Source organism: Scomber scombrus, chromosome 16, assembly GCF_963691925.1.
Source record: "Scomber scombrus chromosome 16, fScoSco1.1, whole genome shotgun sequence".
In the NCBI taxonomy this organism is placed as follows: domain Eukaryota; kingdom Metazoa; phylum Chordata; class Actinopteri; order Scombriformes; family Scombridae; genus Scomber; species Scomber scombrus.
The window spans coordinates 22,183,480-22,205,992 of NC_084985.1; the positions used below are offsets into that span (position 1 = coordinate 22,183,480).

Consider the following 22,513-nt stretch of genomic DNA (forward strand, 5'->3'; position numbering starts at 1 on the left):
ACGTAACTGACACAAGACTGCTGGGTCAAGAATAAGTCCTGTGTTGAGACAGGGACTTTGGAGGACACTTATTCCCATGAGGACTTCCAGACATGTAATACATTGAAGCTCAAGATCTCTCTCGAAATAGCCAATTCCAACAACCTTATCGATGCTTCTAGGTAACAACCTCCTCCACATACCTGAGCGTCAGAAAATCCCAGTCACATCTTCCAGGATAGGCAAAATGCAGATATTAAAAAAATGTCTGTATTATAAAATATCCGATGTATCCGTTTGCATCACAGTGGTCATTGTCGACAAAAAAAAGACTGAATTTCCAAAACGGCTTTTCAAAGAAGGTGCGTGTCTATGTCTAAAGGCAAGGAGCCAAGGTCGACGGAGGAGAAGAGGTCAGTGATGCCCTCGTCCTCAGCCAAGCTCAGGACATATTCTTCCCCGTCAAGAGAGAAGGCCAGAGGTGGGGTGAGTGTCACAAAGCTCTGTTGGTCTTCCGAAGGGGATTGGAGCAAAGTGGGCGGTGGGGACATTGGGGTGACAGTGACCGGTGTGGAGTGTTGTGTCAGCTCGGAAAGTGGACTGGAGATACTATTTACATCCGAAGTACTGTTAGAATAGTCTGGAAAGATAACGGCAGACCATGGGTAAAGTGGAAAGATGAGCGAATGTAGGCGTACAAACACTAAACAATATTACGCCAGCAATCTAGTATTAAAGCGATGGTTCGGCGTAATTTCCACCTAGCGTCATATGCACCATGAGGTCTACCTAATCACCGCCTAAGCCCTTTTTTTTCATTTGGTCGCAAAATAGTGGAGTTAGAGCCATCAGCCGAATGGCTTAGTACAGGCGCTAACGGACCCACCAGTGAATCTTGTAAATTACCCCACTAATAATGCCTGGATTGTTATCAAACTTCTACAGTAGTACAGATACGGTCTTTACTCATAAATCAATGCATTGGAAAGTTTGAAAGTACACCAGGAGTTTATTAAAATAAACACTTACTTGATGGTTTTTACTCTGCTGCTACTGGTAAAGCTGTAAACATCGTCGAAATCTCGCGCCACCACTGAAATACTGTGGCGCGAGATCCTGAACAGCACATCTAGAGATCTGTGCGGGAGTGCCTGTACTAAGCCATTCGGCTGATGGCTCTAACTCCACTATTGAAATGAAAAAAAAGGGCTGAGGCGGTGATTAGATAGACCTCATGTTGTATATGACGCTAGGTCGAAATTACGCCCAACCATCGCTTTAAGGTTGGATCCTTAATATCTTGTAGCTGAAAAACTGTCAGTATAGCGGTTTCTAAAAAAAATATACAAGTCCTATTCTGTGGCAACAAAACTTGTCTTAAATGGACCGTTGGATCCTTAATAGCAAGACTCACCTTTGGAACATGCGTGGAGAAGTGACGAGTACGGAAATAAAGGGGATACAGAGTTGTTCCCATTAATGGACAAGTACGAGTGGCTGTCATTCGCCGCAGAGCCATCTGTGGCCTCCATGGGGACGGGGTCATCAGAGCAGAGGAACACCTCGATTGGCCCCTGAGTGCTGCGGAGGTGGACCTGGAGGCTCTGAACATAGAGCAAGAGGAAGCAACATTTCAGCCGATGTTGGACCAGTGCATAACAACTAATTGACCTGAGGTTTGACTCAAGTTTGATATTGAGTTTCATTACAAAAAACAACAACCTGGAATTGAATTGAAACATACCTCTTCTGGGTGTGGCACCTCCAGTTTCGTCTCTGCTGGGGCTTTGATCACAATCACGGTCTGTTCTTTCAAGCTGGGAATTGTTTGAATGTCCTCGTAGGTCAGATAGGCAAATGTGATCCACATGGTCAAGGAAGATAATGAACATCAACTAGTGAATCAACTCAATGACCCAGCTGCCAGAGAAGGCCTTAATCTCTCCACTCCACACTGACTCTAGCCTCTTATCTTGGCTGACGCTTCAGTCCTGAGAACCTGACAATCTTCTAACAACTTAGTGCTTGAGGTGGTGAAAGGACAGTGGTCTGCCAGTCTGTCTTTACCAGGCTGCCTCAACTCCTGTCAAAGTTGCACACCTTCATTTACTCCAGGTTGTCAGAGTATGTAATTATCTTAAATCTTAAAAGGATTCCTGCTTCTTCACTTTATGTGGAAATATATGAACGTTTCAGTCAACAAACCTTTTTTAGGGCATTTTACCAGGCTGCCTAACATCAGTAATACGAAACAAAACTACTTGAATACAACAAAAAAGGGGTGTATTTCTTTTTGATTCATTCGTTTTATATACACCACAAACCAAAGCTTTGTATGCCCAAACTGGACAGCTCATATCAAAAATGGGGGCCTTGAACATGCTTTTTAGAAATAGTTAAAAGTACAGGGTTAATGTGGTTTTAAAAGTGTATACATGAGAAGATTAGAGTGGGGGGGGGGGGGGTAAAAACAGAAATAATTTGTGCATCTTTCTTAGTTATCATGATTGGTACATTCACAAAGACAGAAAAGTGTCTCTTCTCTAAGTTTGAATAGTGATCATCTTTCTATAAATGACAGGAACGTCTGTCTGTCTGTCTTTCTGTCTGTCTGTTATTCGCATATCTCTCGAACCGTTCATCCGATTGATTTCAAACGTGACAGGTGTCTTGCTATGGACACGAGTAAGTGCAGTGCCAGTTCTACGTTGTTTGGATAAGAAATGTAAAAGATATAGATAAATACATCGGTAAAAGAAGCACACATTTGCTGTTGCCGCTCTAGCCACGCCACTCCACTCCCCCTCTCCCACAGCACACTGAGCACTGCGCAGGACCAGAGTTAGAGAGGGTATAAGGCAGCGGAGCTTTGGCAGCTACAATGTGAAATACACTTCAGACCCTCAAAAAAATGGATGGAACTGAAAACACTTCGAATAGCCCAGGCTACTTTGCAGACATCCCAACCTGCAAAAAGTCGGTGTAGGTCTGGGGGTGGGGGGAGCTATCAGGACGCTTTGCTCTCACACGCGCTGCATTAATAGTCGCACACATACACACGCAGTCACTCTCTAGCGCGCGCTCTTGCTTGCACGCTCCAGATTCCGGGAGATTGGATCTCATTTTCGGGGGTCAGAGAGCCGCTATCAATATGTGGGAGAGTTGGGATGTCTGACTTTGTAGTAAAAACACACGCAAAAAACAGATTTTGCACAGGCACTGCACTAATTTGGTAAATACACAGAGTTCTCATACAAACCAACTAATCTGGCAAAAAAATTAAATCATGAGTTAGAAAAGAGGGGGGAAAACAGACAATGAAGATGAAATTCCAAAAAAAAAGGATATCTGCAACAGTGGTGGTCCTCACACATCTGATGAACTTGCCGTGTACAACTCTGGATCAATTCATCCAGTTTCTTCTCCTCCTCAATGAGAGCCGTTAGCTCTTGATTCCCGCCTGCAACCAATGAACCACCCCTGTACACAAAAGCACACACATAGCCAAACAGGATCAAAACAACAGCAAACTACGGCTCAAGACATGAACAAATTAGAAGTGGACTAGAAGAGATCAAACTTTACAGAGTAACATTTAGAAAGCAGGTTATTCCTACACCTAAGAATACGAACTAAAGAAAACAATACTAGAATGAAAGAAAAAAGGTAAGTGAAAGAAAAAACCACTACCTCCAACATCTACTTATACTTACAACCACTCAATGTAGTTTTTAGACTTCTTTTTGATAAGTTGGACACCCTCCAGGACGTTAGTGACGTCGTAGACTCGTCTCTTTGGGGCGTTGAGTTCCTGGGCTGCTATGTTTATGTTCAAAACCCCGTTAGCGGAACGCCTCAGCAGGTCAGCAAACCTGTGCGTCAAGAACCCAAGCGAGGTGTCATAGCGTGACCTCTCGTACAGGGTCCTGTGTGTTACGGGACTGGTGGCGGAAGCTGGAAAAACAGGCAGGGATTGTTTTAGTTTGTGAACATTTCTATCAAGATTCTTTAATGATTCCTGTATCTGTTAGAATATGCAAAGCTGTGATGTGCTTATTTGGATTAAATCTCTAACATTTGCCATTCTCTGGTTGTCACTAAGCCTAAGTCTACTAAGTCTACACCATAAATTGGTTTTAAACTGGGCTTGTTTTAAGGAGAATATGGTGCAGTTTGGAGTATAAGTTCTATTTAGGTCCGATGTGAGGTAAAAGTGACATGTAGAAGCAAAGATTTGAGGATAGACTTTAGGAAACGTTCTGAAACTAAATAAAGGAACCAAACGCCAACGGTCCATCAAAGAGACTGATGTTTTACTGGAAATGTGGTTCTCAAATGAGAATGTGTTCAGAGGAACTCTTGGAGGTGATGTGAAGTATTTCAAGACCACTGAAAATGATATGCATGCGTAGTAAATTTCAATTTGCTGGATTCAGACCAAGAAAACTGGGCCGCTCAATTCAGCCATCATGTTTTGAGGATATGTGTGAGACACCATCGACCACCATTTGCTATCACAAGTTATCTCCAAATGTTCAACTCTGTGGTGTTTGCTTACACACTGTTGGCACAAAATACGAGCAGGACAACATTTGCTTATGTCATGGTCCGATTGTTTGATACTAAAAACTGTAGAGGTGCAAACTGTTGGGTAGCGAAGTCTTCCATTCTCACCGGCGTGTTTGTCTAGTGAAAGACAAACGTATGCCAAGTCATTACAGTACAAAGTCTTACTCTGTCCTTCTGTGTTGCACAGACTGGGCTTCTTGGTGTTGGCGGTTTGGCCACCATCCTCAAGTTCCTGGGGTTCACCAGCTTCCGGCTCCAGCCTTCTCTTTGCCTGGGAGTAAAGAGTTTTGCACAACTTGTTAGCAGGCAGCTTGTAAAAAAAATGCTTCACATGTTAACATCAAGTTATTTTGACTTTTATTTAATTGAATTCTGTGGCTCACTGGGCAGCCATTTTGGACCATAATAAAAAGTTGTCATGCTTTCATTGTATTAACTTGTGACTTGAGATAAGCAGCAGTAGACATGTCTCTACATTAAATATGACTTATGTCTTGTCATGTAGAGCTAGTTAGTCATCGTTATTGAGAGCTGGGGGAGAAGCTAGCTCCCCTCCCTCCTGTATTTAGCTAGTTGGAGCAACATCTCCCCATCCCCCTCCCCTGTACACCACACAGGCCTATACAGCAGTTCACTTCAACATTACAGCTTTCAGTCAGCTTCTTACCAGCGTTATCTCACACAAACTTCACAGTTTAACAGCGCTGTCAGCGTGTGTGTGTGTGTGTGTTTGTGTGTGCGCCGCTCGAGTCTAACAAAGTGTGTAAAAAGTAGGTCCCGACAAGGCGCGGCGTGATGATGCCTCAGCTCAAGGTAAAACACGAGGAAAGTCACCGGAAGTACACAAATGTAAGTCAACTTCAAAATAAAAGCATGCAGTTACAGTGCATCAAATGGAAATACTCAAGTAAAGAAGAAGTAGCTCAAAATCCTACTGAGTACATTAAATGTACTTAGTTACTTTCCACCATTGAATACAATCCCCTTGAGGAAATTAAGATGGGACACCATTGTACCTCACAGTTACACTGTATTAATAAACAATAATACTGACATTTTTCTGACCTAATTCCAGATAGTAGCAAGACAACATATTTAGTCATTCTTTCGACTTTGTATTATTTAAGTGAGCATGATGTTTTTCACTAACCTCAGAGTATCTGTCACACTGTTACAATACAAACCACCTTATTATTACATTAAATGCAATGCCTGAAAAAAGTATTTCACATAATGTATGATTTTCTGTGTGAAGCCCACTAATACAAGTTGTCTATACTACTACCAGCTTCCCATCCGTGTAAACAAACAGTATATTTGTCCCCTCTGTGTACTTTGATTCACGTGCCTTTATTCCGACAACCGCTCGGGCGCTTCCGTTATAGTCCTCGGTAACCTCCGGCCACATGACTGAAGTGTCTTCATACTGATGGTACTAAATGTCTCTGAGAGAATACAGTGTCCTCGTGTACGTGACCGGCTGGTTAATCTGAACAACCACACGTACTGATATCTGCTAACAAGCATCCAATACAATCTGAAAAATTAACCTATCAAAAAAGGGCCGTAGTTAATTATTAAGAGGTGCTGTCGTTAACTGTTTAGAGCAACATTAACTGTAAGAATCCAGGTTAAATGAGTGTCGCCATGTGTGTACATTAACTTAATTATTCACAGCTGTGTGATAAAGGGCTTTAGCGACCACCTGACATGGTAACATGTTTACATTGAGCCATGCATCGGGTTCATGTACTACTCTACCTCAGCCGTTCACGCGGAGATATCTGGCCGGTTCAGGGCGGCTCGGAGAACCGGACACTCACTCAGGCAGGTCGAAGGGGTGACGGTCCGGACGGTCGAGCTGTTCTCGGAACAAGCTGCGTTATTACGAGGCTCTATAATATATGCTGTTACTCTGCCAGCTTCTCATTTACCGTTTTCGGGATACGTATCCATCTCTATCCAGTTAAATAATCTCCATTAATACCACTGATAATGAACATTTTCAAAAAACAGGAGGATATTCTCCGTGCGAAACTCGTATTTCGCGGCACAACTTTAAACCTGATTTGCATGTAAACCACTATTCGCCAGGGCTCATGTACGTCGCTGTGTGGACGTGATGACGTAGCTGTAGCCGACCAATAGTCAATAAAGCCATGAGCGGTATCTTTTTCTTCTCAGCTATGTGCTGCATTCCAGGTTTTCATGACTCAAATAAACACATTTCTGATGCAATTACAGATTAACTTTTTTATGAGAATAAAAATAAGGCAACAAGCAGTAATATTAGCTGTTACTATATACATTTTATATAATTTAATTGACTAATAATGAGATGAGATCAACAACAAGGAAAAGTCACCTGTATCATTGTGCATGAATTATATAGAATGTACACATTAATACAGCTCTAATTAACATCAGAAAAATGAGAAGAATAGTTGGATTAAGACAGGTAGCAGAACTGTGAACAGGTTAAAACATTAAACAAATCTAACTATATTGCTTCCAAATCCACACTTACAACATTTCAATATCACTTTAACACACCCAAAAATACTTGTTTCTTAAATTGTGGTAACCTCATACACTTATACCACGAAAAATGTACATGGCTTGAAGCATTTCACAGTTTAGAATATAAAGAAAGTCAAAGCTTTGACTTTCTTCAGACTCTTTTCCTTCTCCATGCACCTTGGAGGTAGATGCAGTTGTGCCAGAAACCTCCACCATGTTTCTAGAGTTTAGACTTTAATTAAATTTGGAATTTTTCTATTAATGTTTCATATAAAAATCTCAGGTTGTTGTCCTGTCTTAGTTGCTTTACTCCCTGCAACACACTGGCACAAGCTTTAAGTCACTCAACCATATGTATGTACATGTCATTAGAACAGTTTCAGTCATCATCATCAAACTTGATCTTCTTCCCTTGAAAGGCCATAATTTGTCCTTGCTGCTCCTTTCTTTTCTTACTGGCCTCCCAGGATGGATGCAGAGCCTGTTGAGGCGGTGCCTGTTGTGAAAACACACCTCCACCCCTACGATCATTTTGCCTTGCACCGTCGCCTCGGCCTCGTCCTCGTCCTCGACCCCTCCCTCTGCCTGCGAAGTCCCTCTCCTCCGGCTTGCGTCCGCCTTCAGGGAAGGGTTTGGTGTATTTTGATCCTAAACTTCCCGCTGTACCTTTCTCCTGCTTTTGGAACTTGGTTTCTTTGCTAAAATCTCTACTTGCACTACCTTCAGGATTCTGTCTACCTTGGCCCCTAAATTTATTCCCACCTCTGCCTGCACCTCCACCTCTTCCGGGTTTAGATCCAGACAGGTTGGAACAGAAAACAGTCTTACACGCGGTGGCTTTAGACTTCAGCCTGGACTCCAGCTCATCCAGTTCACTCTGGATCTCGTCTGAAGCTTTCAGTTTGTCTGTTGAAGTTTTCCCTTCCTGCTTCTTCTCCTCCCCTTCTTCACTTTTCTTCTTCTTCTTGAATTTGCTCACCTTTCCCACGAAGAAGTCGTCGTCGTCGCTCTGCTCTGACTGGGACGACTGCTTGTGGAAACGTTCCTCTGTGCTGTCGTCGAAGTATTCTTTCTCCTCATCTTCAGACTCCTCTAAATCGCTCTCTTCCTCGTCTTTCTCTGTCCGAAGCACCTCAGGTTTAGGATCGGGTTTCTTCTCCGCAGCTTGACTTTGTGGTCTAGTTTTCACGACGTCCTTTACTGGAATAGTTTTTGCTGATGCTGGTCCCTCACTCTTAGTCTTTAACACCTTTTTCTTTTGATCATTACCTGTATCAGCTGGAGGAGTTACTTTCACCGTGACTTTTTCAGGTTTAGCAACAGTTGCCTCTTTTGTGTTTTTCAGAGGGCTGTCGCCTTCCTGAATGTTCGCCATTTCCTTCTGCTCCACTGCGCTATCATCCTCTTCCTCTCCCTTTCTTCCTCGCCTGTCTGGTGACTCCAGAGGCAGTTTTACAGCTTGATTTTGCACCTTTCCCTTTCTATCTCCCTGCTCTATATCCTTCATCCTCTCCTCTTTGAAGGCTTTCACGGCAGCCTTGATGCCTTCGATCTTCTTGTTGAACTGGGGGTGAGTGGTGATGCGTGCTACGGCCCGGTCAGAGATAGAAGACTTGGGGTCTTTACACACCTGTTCGAAGTTGAGAGTCTTCTGCAAGGCGGTTTTGGTCACCTGAAAATGAGAGGAAAAAATAATTTATCCAATTAGACATTAATGTGTTTCTCCATTTTCAAAATGAGGAATAAAAAACAGAACTTCTGAAGTACCAGGTCTGGTGAGAGAGTCTTCATGGCTCGGAACTCCTCGAGCAGTCTGGCAGCTCTCCTCTGATTCCTCTCAATCTCCATCTCTTTGCCCTTCTTCTTCTTCAGGGCGGCGATCTGACGTGTCAGCTTCCTGCTGATCAGAGCCCTCACCCTCTTCACTTCTTTCCTCATCTTCACCACCTCGTTGTTGAGGTTCAGGACATCAGGCTGCTTTTTGTCTTTAGGTTGAGCAGGCGGTGAAGGCTTTTTCTCAGTTTCATCTCCGTCCGGATTCATCGCCTCCTCGTCCTTTTCCGTATCATCTCCACTTTCCTCTTCGTCGTCAACTCCGTCTTCCTCTTCTTCATCATCATCTACTGCTGATTCTTCCTCCTCCACTTCTTCCACCTCTTCCTTCTCTTCTTCCTCAGCTGATGACAGCATTTTCTCTACCTTATCCATGGTATACATCATCTGTTTAAACAAACACATTATAGATCAGCAAACATGAATAACTGAAATTAGTTTTTATCAAGAATGCCTAATCCCCACATTAATTAACATAAATAACCTAACACATTAGTCCAGTTTCATCTGCTCTGCACTGGCTTTCTGTACGTTTCAGAACTGACTTTAAGGTCCTCCTCCTTCCATACAAAGCTGTTAATGGGCTAGGACATGGCAAACTCCCAAAAAAAAATAAAAATGTAAATGCACCCAATTGTAGCCAAAGGGCTAGTTTCCATTGGCAGTCCCCCTGCCAGAAGGAGCAAGTCCATGCACATAATCAAATGTATCATCATCTTATTAATCACATAAAATAATTCATCATCAATACAATATACAATGTCCTGATAATCACATAAAATATTTCATCATCAAGCTACACATAAGCATAATATATATACCCACCCCACCCTCCCCAATTCACACACGAGACCCCGCCAGTGACCAGCACTCCAAAAGCCCCGACTCCCCCCACGACCCAGCCCCACATAGAATCATCACTGCATGTATTGAAATAAAGCCTACATAAATTAATCAATTAATTAATTAATTAATGTTCGTACACTTCATTCAAATAATTCAGGCCCTAGTGCCCACATGTTTGGTTGTCTATTAACCATTGTCTTAGATTTTTTTTTTTTTTAACGAATTGTATGATATAGATTCTCTTATATCTTGTGGGATTTTATTCCACTCATGAGCTGTTCTGTAACAAAAATACAAAAATAGTTGTATTTGACTTGATTTTATGTAGTTTTTATTCTTTTTTTTCTTGTTCTTGTTATTTTTATTCTCATATTACAATTATGTTTTTATTTCTTTCCTCTTTCTTTTCTGTTCTTTTTTCAACCCTTATACAGAAAATTAGATGTTAATTATTCTTTTTTTTAACTTTGTATTTACTTTGATGTTACTAGTTATCTCATGTGCATGTAAATAAACATTTCCACAAATAATTTTTAAATTATTTTGGATTTTATGAGTTGTATCTCCACCAGGATATGTTGTCCGGATTAAGGTATAAAAAATTATATATGTATGTATCTCCTGGTGCACGTTGTCTATTTAAGGGTTAACATTGCTTTGTGCTCCTTTTATTCTCTATTTTATTCTCTATATGTGAAGCACTTGATGTATGTAATTTATTTTGTTGTAACGCACTTTGAGCTGCATTTATTGTATGAAAGGTGCTATACAAATAAAACAATAATAATAATAATAATAATAATAATAATAATAATAATAATAATAATAATACTGGCAATCATTATTATAATAATACTGGCAATCATTATTATCATCATCATCATCATCAGTAGTAGTAGTAGTAGTAATAGTAGTATAAAATACAAAAAAAAAAGACTTACTACTGCTAGGAAATAGACAGTGGGGTTAAAAAGTGTTAGACCACTTTCTCATTCAGATGAATAAAAGTGTTCTCAGAGATCAAACCATCATCCACACTGCTGTCTGTACTTATTTCCCCATTTAAACCCTCCCAATAGTCATCTCTGCTACCCGACACACAAATTTTTCGAAATGTCATGACATTCTATAAAGTAATATCGTATATTAATCCATTTGAAACTACATATATATCTATCGAGAGAGAAAAACTGTAAAAACCTGATCAGTGCTCCAAAAACAAACGTGGTAGAGTAAGCATGGGACATTTTGACCATGTGAAGTTATGTTTAAATTGGTTTATTTTACGCTCCTGTAACGTTAAAGTGACACATTCTAGACCAGTAAGTAAAATAAAGGCATTATATCGTGTTATATCCGCGCTTACCTGTGTTTAATCGACATTAAACAAGAAGAAATGAAGAAACGCCTCGACTCGAAGTGAGCCGCCATGATTCGTACGCCTCCAACGACGGCGTCGTGACGTCAGACGTTGGCAAGGGGACGCAGCGTGTCGTGAGAAAGGGGAGGGCCTTCCGCGGACTGTTTTTATTTATTTCTTTGTTTCATGTGCATAAAACAACAACAATGGTGGATAATTGAAGAAGTGGGAATATTAGGATGAGCGAATGACATTTCCCGACACAGTTACCAGACCGATATCACAAGTGAATCAACAGGGGGAGGATGAAGCGGCGCAATGCGGACTGCAGCAAACTCCGACGGCCGTTAAAACGGAACCGAATCACCGAGGGTATATATAGCAGGTACAGACAGGCTGGAGGGACGCTGTTGTGTAACAATGGCGCCTCTCTGCATATGTCAAGACAGGGCTGCTAGCCTGTGCAACATTCATATTCGTGCACGTTTTGCTTTTTTGAGCGACACAAGAAGCTAAATGAACATGCCCGCTTATTGTGAAAATGACAGGCCTAACGTTACTTATGTGGCATCTCATACATGATTTGTTCCTAGCTAGCTAGTTATATTCAAATTCTGGCTAAATTGAATTGAAAGGTGTTATTGAGACTCTGTGAGCGTTCAGTATGAATTGTAACACATTTCGGTAGAGTATACATGTGTGCAGATAAAAGGAATAATATTAAATAAGCGAGAATAATATTGTTCGAGCTTGAAATGACAGCAGCAACGATAGAGGCGCTTGTTTTGAAGTCCGGGGTGACACCGACGGCGGGGCTCTCACCTGTGCTTTGTCTGGCAGAGACGGAGGACTGAATGTGAGCACGCCAAAGAAAAACAATTAGCATCTAATTGGTCGGGTCTAATTGGAACATGTAAAGCGCTTATACATTCGAGGATTTAACATATTAAAACAGCACGCCTGTTTCTACAGACTGACTGATGGTTAGTCAGAAAAAAAGGAAAACCAGCTGTTCACAAAGTAACATGTTCAGACATGACTCTGTACATATTCTCTCTTTCTCCTTTGGATGTGTTGACAAGATTACATTTATCACTTTCTATAATAGTGGCAACATATTGTTATAGGACTTGTTGGGAATACATAGACTTCAATTCACAGTCACTGCTGCCTTCAATTCTTGTAGGAGCTTAAGGTGACACTTTCTTTACATCACACCGGAGATGTGCTTCTTATAAACACCAGACTGTTTTATAAACGATTTGTCCAAATTCCTCTGATACTATCTTAAATCCATGATAATCCCTATCTAGTAGCACCCTTTTTTGTCTACTTCTTGTGTTTTGAACATTTTCCTCTGTATTTTCTTCTCTCCTTGTCCTCTCCTGCAGTACATTCCTGTACCTGAAGTTCTTGGTAGTGTGGGTGTTGGTTCTCCTGGCTGACTTTGTGCTAGAGTTCAGGTTTGAGTACCTGTGGCCCTTCTGGCTTTTCATTCGAAGTGTCTACGACTCCTTCAGATATCAAGGACTGGTGAGAACTTGTGTGCACATCAATACATACCCCTAACTCTGTTTTCCACCTGACATTAAATAAAGAAAAACTTGAAATCTACAAAACTGCGATGTTACACCCCAAACTGGACGTGGTCAAGGGAACATGGATAGATTAAATACAGTGCATCTTAAATCTACATTACAAATATTCAGTGCAAGTAATTATATGTGCTGTATCCTATGGATTAATCAAATGGTACACAAATAGCTAAGGTAGTTTCATACTTGTCAAGCATGGATAATCAAGTATGCATGTTAGTATGTAAGTGTAATGTGTGTGTGTGTGTGTGTGTGTGTGTGTGTGTGTGTGTGTGTGTGTGTGTGTGTGTGTGTGCACACGTTTTCCATACTAAAAATGCTTTATTTACACTTTATTCCTCCTCAGTTGTATTAGTGTATGTACTTTTTTTTGTCTCTCCAACACTTAGGCGTTCTCAGTCTTCTTCGTCTGCGTGGCGTTTACATCAGACATCATCTGCCTCCTCTTCATCCCCGTCCAATGGTTGTTTTTCGCTGCCAGCACCTACGTATGGGTCCAGTATGTCTGGCACACAGGTTAGTCGAAGCTTTCCGTGGATTCTTTTTAATGACTGCCAGCCAAACGGCCCGTTTCACCTTTTTTTTTTGTCCATGTCTTACTTTTACGCAGAGAGAGGCGTCTGTCTACCTACTGTATCGCTGTGGATCTTGTTTGTGTACATTGAAGCCGCCATCCGCTTCAAAGATCTGAAGAACTTTCATGTAGACCTGTGCCGACCTTTTGCTGCTCACTGGTATGATGCTACGTATAGTCTTTTTTTTACTGTCATTATAACTCATTTTACTCTGCTATACTTTTATTTTTATCACTTAGAAAAGGATAAGTTGACTCTCAGTGCTTCTTTCCACCTCCATAGTATCGGCTATCCAGTGGTGACTCTGGGCTTCGGCTTTAAAAGCTACGTGAGCTACAAGATGCGACTGAGGAAACAGAAGGAAGTGCAAAAAGAGAACGAATTCTACATGCAGCTTCTACAACAGGCTCTACCACCAGAGCAACAGATGCTACAGAGACAGGAGAGGGAGGCAGAGGATGGTGAGACACACACACACACACACACACACACACACATATATATAAAATAACACTTATATCAATGCTTTTTGAAAAGTGAGTACATTTTGAAAGGAGAAGCAGTAGTGACAATAAAAATGGTCCATCACAACTAAAGTTACTCATGAACAGGGATCAAGGCTGACAGTGGTGTACTGTCTGTATGGTCGGACGTCAGATTTAACAGATGAAGTAGCTTGTGCTGGAATTTGCATTTATTCAGTTCATTTAACCAATTCATTGGACACATTTATCCTGGGACATAAAGTCTATGTTCTCAATGTTTTCCTGTCTGACACAAGCTACAATAGATAAAGATGTATTTTTGTAGCTGGAGTATGTCGTGATAAAAGTTTGAAAAATGATTTGTAATTTTTCTGTGGTTAGGTTAATTTGGCAAAGACTATGGTTAAAAAAAAGAAGTATTATTGCATTTTTGTTCTGGTCATGTTTGTGTTCACACCGACTTATTGAGAGTCATAACCATGAGGTCAAATGGACATGGCAGGACATATTTATTTGACTGTATTAGTGACTGTCCAATAAATGAATAGTTGTCCTGCATCATCAGCTCTACATGGACGCACGCTGGGAAATCGAATGCTGGTAACTGACAGCAAGACATGCAGGATTATTTATATTCTCTGGTGTCACAAAGAGCTCACATAGAATAATAGATTATGAGCATTCGTAATATAAACTGACTGGAATCTCGTAAATGAAGGTGAAGGGGAAGTGTCTTGAGCCGTACGATTTATGGAGGATTAGGTGTGAAATCTTTTTACGTGGTTAATAGAAAACAAGATATTATTTATTCAACAGCCTGCTGGCACAAGGCTGTTTATGTACAATGTCAAGGTTATTCTCTGTTTTGTATCAGCGGCCATCGTTCAATCTCTTGTTTATGCTTAAATAGGTTTCCAGCGTGTTTTGGAATTTGGTTCAATCTGTCTCGTACGTTTCTGAATATCCTCTAATGCGTCCTGTGCTTGTTTTCTTCCAGCCGCTTTAGCTAAAGGGATCTCAGAGGTCGAACCTTCAGTAATATCCCAAAACGGAGCACCTCCTGGTAAGAAAAGCGCTTCAGTCCCGTTACCAGAACTGGAGTACCGGGAAAAAGGGAAGGACAGTACTGCGAAAGAGCGCGAGGGCAAAAAACAAAACACAATCGGAATCAATAACAACAGTATTATACACGCACTGGACTCCAAACTACAGGAGACAGAGTATATTGAGAACTACGTCGGGACAAAGAGACTGAATAACGACCTGGCAGGAGAGAACACACACGCCGACGCCATCACACACTCCGCTTCTAAAGAGGAAATGGGGGGAACGGGGAAGAACTACAAAAATGCAAGCGGCGGTGGCAACATTTCCAACTCGTCTCCGCGCAACCACAGCTCCACAAACGGGAGCGTCCCGCAGGGTTCCTCGAGCGGTAAGAACGAGAAGAAGCAGAAAGGGGCAGGGAAGGGTCAGAAGGATCCAGTGGAGAACTGCATCCCTAATAACCAGCTGGGCAAGCCAGACGCTTTAGTACGGTAAGAAACACACAATGTCATACTGTGTCAAACACCTCTCTAATTCTTTATAGTGTAAACAAATAACTGGGTCTATACTGGACTCAACTGTGGCTTCTGTGAGATGTGAGACGACCCTCTCTTCTTCTTCTTCTTCTTTGGTGAAAGGCTGGAGCAGGATGTGAAGCGTCTGAAGGCAGATCTTCAGGCCAACAGACAGTTGGAGTCGGAGCTGCGGAGTCAGCTTTCCTCTCTGAGCAGCCAGGACCGCAGCCTGCGCTCTGAACTGGGCCAGCTCCGCCAGGACAACGAGCTGCTACAGAACAAGTGAGGACATTTGCAGGAGCGGTCCAGTTAGACTTTCTCATTGTCCCTCATTTTGGTGGGCAGGGTCGTAAAAATTCTGCCATAATCTATTATTACCCGTCATTTTAAATTTTCATTTTTTAATGGTGATTAGACAGATTTAATAGCTTTTGTTTTCTTTCATCCGTTCATTCATTTTCAGCTGCACCCCTCTGTGAACTGTAGTGGTCACAGATGTGCTCCAAAACAATCCAGACTGTAGCTCTTCAACACGCTGTCAGCACCTGGATAGCGAGATGTGTTAGGTAGTCTACAGTGTGGAGGTCAGTAGTGATGCCCACATTCTCTAAAAGGGATCTTTTTAAGTTGGATTTAGTTTCCTCCGTGATGTAATCTGTGCGTAATTTTGAAAAAGTTTGAGCGTCTGCCTGCGTGAGCGTGATGTCACAGAACTCAGCATCACCTGGAATATTCATCAGTCCTCTCTGGCCTTACGTTATCAGTTGTTTTTTTGCATTCTCCATCACATCAGTCCCCCCTTTTTTCACCTCGTTTATTAACACCGTCACAATTATTTTAATTTTTTTTAAAGAAACTTGAGACACTCAGCTGCTGTGACATTTTGCTATAGTAGGTAGCGATGGAAGACCCCTAAACAATGAGGTCATGCACGCAAGACCAAAAACAAGACAATAAGATACTAGATAGTAGTTAATTAATATGCGCACTAGCCACCAACTGGACAAGAGTGTGAATACCTAACTTATTTTTCCGCCACTGTTTAAAAAATTCAGTCAATGGTGGAAAATATTCAGTTAATGTGACCTCTGATGTACAGCACAGTATACTCGCATTAACTCTGACAATTAGTTTACATGACACACCACACGATAAATGACACATCAGTGAAAAGATGTGGACATCACACACCCCAGAAATTTTCATGCATTAAACTCCAAAAGCTCCATGTTCTATCAAAGTGTTTTCATCTCACAATCCAGCCTTGTTGACTCGATTATTGATGATTCTCTATATTTTAGGCTCCACAGTGCCGTCCAGGCCAAGCAGAAGGATAAGCAGACCATCTCCCAGCTGGAGAAGAGGCTAAAGGCTGAGCAGGAGGCTCGGGCACTGGCTGAGAAACAGCTGGCTGAGGAGAGGAAGAGGAAGAAGATGGAGGAGGCCACTGCTGCCAGAGCTGTAGCTTTAGCCGCTGCCACGAGGTATTTAATGAGATGGTTATTAGGAAGTTTACGTCTCTTAAACATATACAGTTTAAACAGTGATTTTAAGTGTGTAGCAGGAGTGGATTTCTTTTCTTTGTCAATTTTAAAAGTTGGTCCCTTCTCTCTAACAGAGTGGAGTCCACTGATTCCCTGCGTGGTCGCATCAGAGAGCTGGAGACAGAGTGCAAGAAACTCAGCATGGACATGAAACTTAAGGAGGAGCAGATTAGGGATCTAGAGGGCAGGTGTCAGGTAAGACTGAGTAGCACAACTCATTTTTTGAAACAAGATAAGGCTTTCAATTTGTGATTGTAAGCTTTCATGTTCATAATAACTTTGGTTAGTATAAAATAAGAAGCTGAGGCAGGGGACTTATCTCATTTCTCATTCATCATCTCTTTCCTATCCTGTCAAACGTAGGAGCTGCGGAAATATAAAGAAAACGAGAAGGACACAGAGGTATTGATGTCAGCGCTGTCAGCCATGCAGGAGAAGACCCAGCACCTGGAGAACAGCCTGAGTGCAGAGACCAGGATCAAACTGGACCTCTTCTCTGCACTGGGGGACGCCAAGAGGCAACTGGAGATAGCACAAGGTAGATGCGGACTGTATGGATGTCAGTGTTGTAGACTCTAACCCTAACCCTAGAGGATACACCAACCCCCCCCCCATCTCTGACCATCATGCTCATGCCTAGACCTAACTAAGCTGGTGTGTCATAGATAGTGAGTGATAGTGAGTTCATTTTGGGCCCAATTCTTACCATAAGTGCAAGTATTTCAGTATTCTAAAATAATTGAATGTCTTATTGATATTGAATTGACTTAAAATGCCTATTCCTAGTCTATAGTCCAAAGCTCTTAAATGAATTGCTTGTCAAAATGTGCTTGTCCACAGTAGAAGAAATCATGTAGAAGAAAAGATTAGTTCCAAACCTAATTACCGTCTGAAAAATGTCCCAAATATCCAAAATGTTTTGGTTACCAAAAAAAAATGACCAGAGGCTTGTTGAGAATTGCTTTTCTTATCTATTCCTGGCAGCCACGTAACATTCAGGCTGTTTTCCATGCCACATCCCCGTGGGATGATGATTACTATTCAGTTCTGTGTTTTTTCCCCCCACCACCACCACCACCACATTCAAATGATTTAAATATGGATCACGGCCGCTTGTTTGTTTGCGTTGTTCCCACAAAAGCTGTGGAAGAAAAACAAAAATTATATTAAATTAAGAGCCATGCAAGAGGTAAATTCATGTGAGAATTTGATAGGATGAATGCTGAATATAAATATACAAATATTGACTATGAATCATTCCATCTTAGCTGTATCTCCCACTGACCTTTTCACACATTCAGAAGAACATTACATTACATGAATTATTTTTAGTTGTATTAATAAAAGTGAACAATAATAATAATAGTGTGTTATTTTTAGAGTTGCATTGCTGTCAAGTGAGCTACAGTTACCTTCATTTTGAGCAGGTTACCTATTTGTAAAGGCTCTTTTTCCCCCCAGTAGACATATTGACTTGTCACAGTAACAAAAGCACTGTGTCACTGATAACATTAACAATGGCTCCATTCTATTAAACCCTGAAGCTGAAACAGCTCAATGGAATCTTCCCATTGTTAATTTGATCATTGACACCTTCTGTGACATGTCAATACGTCTTTAGTGAAAAAGCTCTATTAGCTGTATATAAAAGTATAGAGAGGCCTTTTTTTCCTAGCAGACATTGTAACTTGTCTTGAAAAAGCACAGATGAAACCAATTTTGGTACCGATGACTCTGCTCTGTTCAAAAGTCCCGATGAGTCACTCTATCACGCACAGATGGAATATGGTCATTATTGTTGTTGTTGTTAATTACAGCTGTTCTTTTCCTGCTGGGACATGTGAGAAAACGCTTTAATGTGACAATATAATAGTCAACTGATTCTACTCAAAATAACTCAAATATTAGCCTCATTAGCTTGTAAAAGAGTGATTTGCTGTACAGCGTTTGGATTTGGGATTTTTGCATAAATAATGACATGCTTTGATTTGTTAAGATTTTAAATTACCCATTCATGTCTATTATCAATTATATCAGCAAGTATCCATATTGTGATATAAAATTACATATACAGGGATAGAGGATTTTACCCGAATCGTCATGACAACCTGGTGTTTCTAATGCAGTCAGCAAAATTTATCTTTTTTCTTTAGCTCCCTCCACAAAAAGGTCATGATTCGGGGTCAACTACCCAACAGCACATCATTAGAGCACACCCCCACCTCCCCCTCTCCTTTACTCTTTGACATTAACGTCTTTGTTCCCTCCCCCCCTCCCTCCGTCTCCTCCAGGCCAGATCCACCAGAGGGAGCAGGAGATCGCCGAGCTGAAGCAGAAGATAGCAGAGGTGATGGCGGTGATGCCCAGCCTGTCCTACTCGTCAGACGGCAGCAACCTCAGCCCCGTCACCCCACACTACTCCTCCAAGTTCATGGACAATAGTCCCTCCTCCCTGGACCCCAACGCCTCAGTCTACCAGCCCCTCAAAAAGTGACTCTGACAAACCACACTTTTTGTCAGACAGAACTCTTTTTTTTTATTATTTTTTTTTTTTTTCAGTTTTAATTTTTCGGTGAAGCTCTCGGTTCCGGTTTGGGTTATTTTGAGTTTACCAGCCCCCCCCTCCCCCTGACAGTTTTTTGCACTCTGATAAAACACATACAGACACAAAAACATGAACGCAGACACACACACACACACAAATGGTGCACACTACCCCTCCATACATATTGTGTATTTGGGTCCTTTTTTTTTTGTTTGGTTCTATTATGAGAACTATTATTTTGAGGGGTGTGTGTACACAATAGGATTCTTTTTTTTTTGTTGTTGTTGAATTTTTGGGATTTAGCCATTAGACAGCGTGATCTGATTGAAGGGGGAGAAAGGAACACACAATGTGTTGGCCAACTGTCTACTAAAGAGCTATCATGCATCGCTTCATGTCAAGTCTTCTTTTGATGTACAGTATATGAGCCCACCCCCCACCCTCCCAACAGCCATATTGTCTTCTCTAGTGAATTGACATCCAGATTTCTTTTAAATTTATGTAAGAATTGGCTTTTCATGGTGTTGAACATTAAGGCGGAAGATTTCAGTTAAGATTAGAATTCGAAGCTCACCTGTAAAGTAAAGTAAAGTAAAGTAAAGTAAAGTAAAGTGAAGCCCTGTGAAAGATACATGAATGTAAACCTGTTCATGTTTTGATATCACCTTTAACTTAAGAAAAACAGTGATTGTTTGTAATGTTTCAGTTCAGTTATGACAAATGTACATTTTCTTTTGAAAAAATAAGTGATATTGAACAGATAAATGTTTGCTGTTTTCCTCAGATAGTCCAACAACAGATGATTCTCTAAATGCTGGAATTATGGATTCTCCAGGATTATTATTTAAAAAAAATAAAGAAAAAAAAATAGCTTCAGCTAGATTCGACCTGGCACTGCCAAAAAAAAACCAACAGCATTCTATTAATGTTCACCTGTTTGCTGCAGACACCTTTCCTCTCCCTCTGGACCAAATTAGAACCCGTTAGGCCATATCGTTCACCGGATTTAATGATGTCTAGGTAACTGGTCGGTTACCGTTATTTGCAGATTTTTACAGTGCCTTGCAATTTCTCTTTTTAAGATGCAGAAACCACATACTTAGGAATCCTGGGATCTAAAAGCATCACACTTCAAAGCAGTCTCCTCTCTCTCTGGCTTCCAGCTCCAATTGGCCAGGGTTTCATTCGTACCAGCTAACGGTCATCTCAATTCAGTATTCCAAGTTCTATAATGATTACACCTCGTGTGTCAGACATGTTACTAATCGGTCACAATATTACAGCTTTAGGTTCGTCTCAAAGGGAAAACATAACACTGGACATGGTTCATGTCATTTCATAGCAACACAGTCTTGGTATGCCAAACGTTAACCAAACTGATTGTCTGTTATCATGCCCTAGAGTTGGCATTTAGTTGTTTACAACAATGTACATTAACTTACTGAGGAATGTTTTCTTTGTTTATTTCATTTCAGTTCTTAAGTGCCAAGTGTTGATGTTCAGTTTCCATCCATACTTTGATCGATGTAGCTAGCATAATGTTTGCAGAAGAGTGCTGTTAGTATTATTATTATTATTATTATTATTATTATTATTATTTTTATGTCATTAGAACATATTCGGATGGTGTTGTGTTTACAAGGTTCTGGGCTGATCATGGTGAAGCAGCAGGAGGTCAGTTGGACTGATTGTGTTACTCATTTATTTATTTGTTACAGACTTTGATCGAGTGGCACCTCCTTGATATATTTCCCTTCATATTTCAGTTGATTTCCTCCTATTTTTCTACCAGGAAGGATTCTGTGAATGTGTTGTGTTGGAGAAAAAAAAAGGTTTGACCCCCTTTGAACCATTTGACCATGTTGTGATGTCATGTTGCCTACCTGGAAAAGTATTTTCTGTGGATCGCTCTGGCGTTGTGAATTCAGTTCTCAAGTTGCTTTTACGAGTTTGTGTAGAAGGAAAGAGAAGGTTTCCAAAAAAAAAGAGAAAAAGAAGTGCTTTGTTTTATCTTTTTCATTGTTTCACCATGTCTAATTTCTTTACTCAAAGTGATGGTGGCTGTGTCACACTTCTCACTTTGACCATCACTATTAAAGAAAGTCTTGCTGGTGGCAATGCAAGCTGTTCAGTCTGTGTATATGTGTCATGATCTGTGTATTTACTTCTCCTGTTTTTACACACACACATATGTATTGTGATGTGTCCCAAAATGGTAAGTCAACAATTCAGACATTCAAACCTTTCCCTTTTAATATTCTGAGATCAGAATTTGCATACATTTCAGTTTATCTAACAATTCACACAAATTTCAAGCTGTAAGCCAGCTAGATGCATTTTGTTGACATCTGCTGTTTTTAAAAATGTAGTTCAAGCTTGGCTTCATGCTGCATTCAAGTGCTCCTTCAGAATACATATTTCTTACTTAAAAGCACACTGACTAATTGCATCCTGTTGCTGTTGAGCAGACAACATGAAAAAAATAAGCCAATTTTTACAACTACTAAAGCCACAGAGCGCAGAGAGCTCAGGCTTTTAGTCAATCATCATAGACTGATGTGAACTACAAGTAACTATTTTCAGGTGTTTATCCTTTCTGTTCCAGGAAGATGAGTCATAAGTTGTAATTTTGTTACAAAGTTCAATTGCAACTGAAAGTGAAAGAAAGAAAAAGTAAACATACACGAATACAAATTTTGATACCTAAATGTCATATCTTAACATTTGGGTTGCCACAGGCTGGAGTAAGGAAACAATAATCTTGTGAAATAACTGTCAACTATTTGGGTTGAAAAAACCTGAACATGTTCTCATACGAAGAGGCCAAGCTGGTATAACTAAAGTGTATAGACTGGTTAAATCCTTCCATGCACACACACACACACACACACACAATAATATAGGCACACTTTGATACATTGATACAAAAAGTTTCACACCACAAAAAATAAATAGGCTACATAAAAGCCACAGACATTTGCTTTAAAAAAAATTCACACTAATAGAACATGACTGAATAGCTTATTGACTTAAGTGAACGGTATTTTTTTGTATTAACACCGCCTGCAATCTAAGCAAATCACATGTCCCATGTGACCCA

At 40.8% G+C, this 22,513-nt stretch overlaps 3 protein-coding genes across 3 annotated transcripts; 1 reads left to right on the forward strand and 2 right to left on the reverse strand.

The window, feature by feature from the left end:
* Positions 1–271: 271 nt before the first annotated feature.
* e2f3 (E2F transcription factor 3) lies at positions 272–7,284 on the reverse strand. Its single transcript, XM_062435458.1, has 7 exons — positions 7,246–7,284; positions 4,714–4,819; positions 3,693–3,933; positions 3,326–3,459; positions 1,724–1,836; positions 1,394–1,583; positions 272–619 (listed from the first exon to the last, which is right to left on the reverse strand). Exons 1-7 carry the CDS (start codon positions 7,282–7,284, stop codon positions 333–335), a joined length of 1,110 nt encoding a protein of 369 aa, XP_062291442.1. The 3' UTR covers positions 272–332.
* On the reverse strand, positions 6,845–11,197 carry srfbp1 (serum response factor binding protein 1). Its single transcript, XM_062435984.1, has 3 exons — positions 11,114–11,197; positions 8,836–9,288; positions 6,845–8,740 (listed from the first exon to the last, which is right to left on the reverse strand). Exons 2-3 carry the CDS (start codon positions 9,286–9,288, stop codon positions 7,448–7,450), a joined length of 1,746 nt encoding a protein of 581 aa, XP_062291968.1. The 5' UTR covers positions 11,114–11,197; the 3' UTR covers positions 6,845–7,447.
* A 111-nt stretch (positions 11,198–11,308) lies between these two features.
* On the forward strand, positions 11,309–21,549 carry maco1a (macoilin 1a). Its single transcript, XM_062435667.1, has 11 exons — positions 11,309–11,492; positions 12,499–12,640; positions 13,092–13,218; positions 13,313–13,436; positions 13,560–13,738; positions 14,760–15,300; positions 15,448–15,606; positions 16,626–16,808; positions 16,943–17,063; positions 17,232–17,406; positions 19,160–21,549. The coding sequence occupies exons 1-11, from the start codon at positions 11,413–11,415 to the stop codon at positions 19,360–19,362; spliced, it is 2,034 nt and encodes a 677-aa protein (XP_062291651.1). The 5' UTR covers positions 11,309–11,412; the 3' UTR covers positions 19,363–21,549.
* The last annotated feature ends 964 nt before the right edge of the window (positions 21,550–22,513 follow it).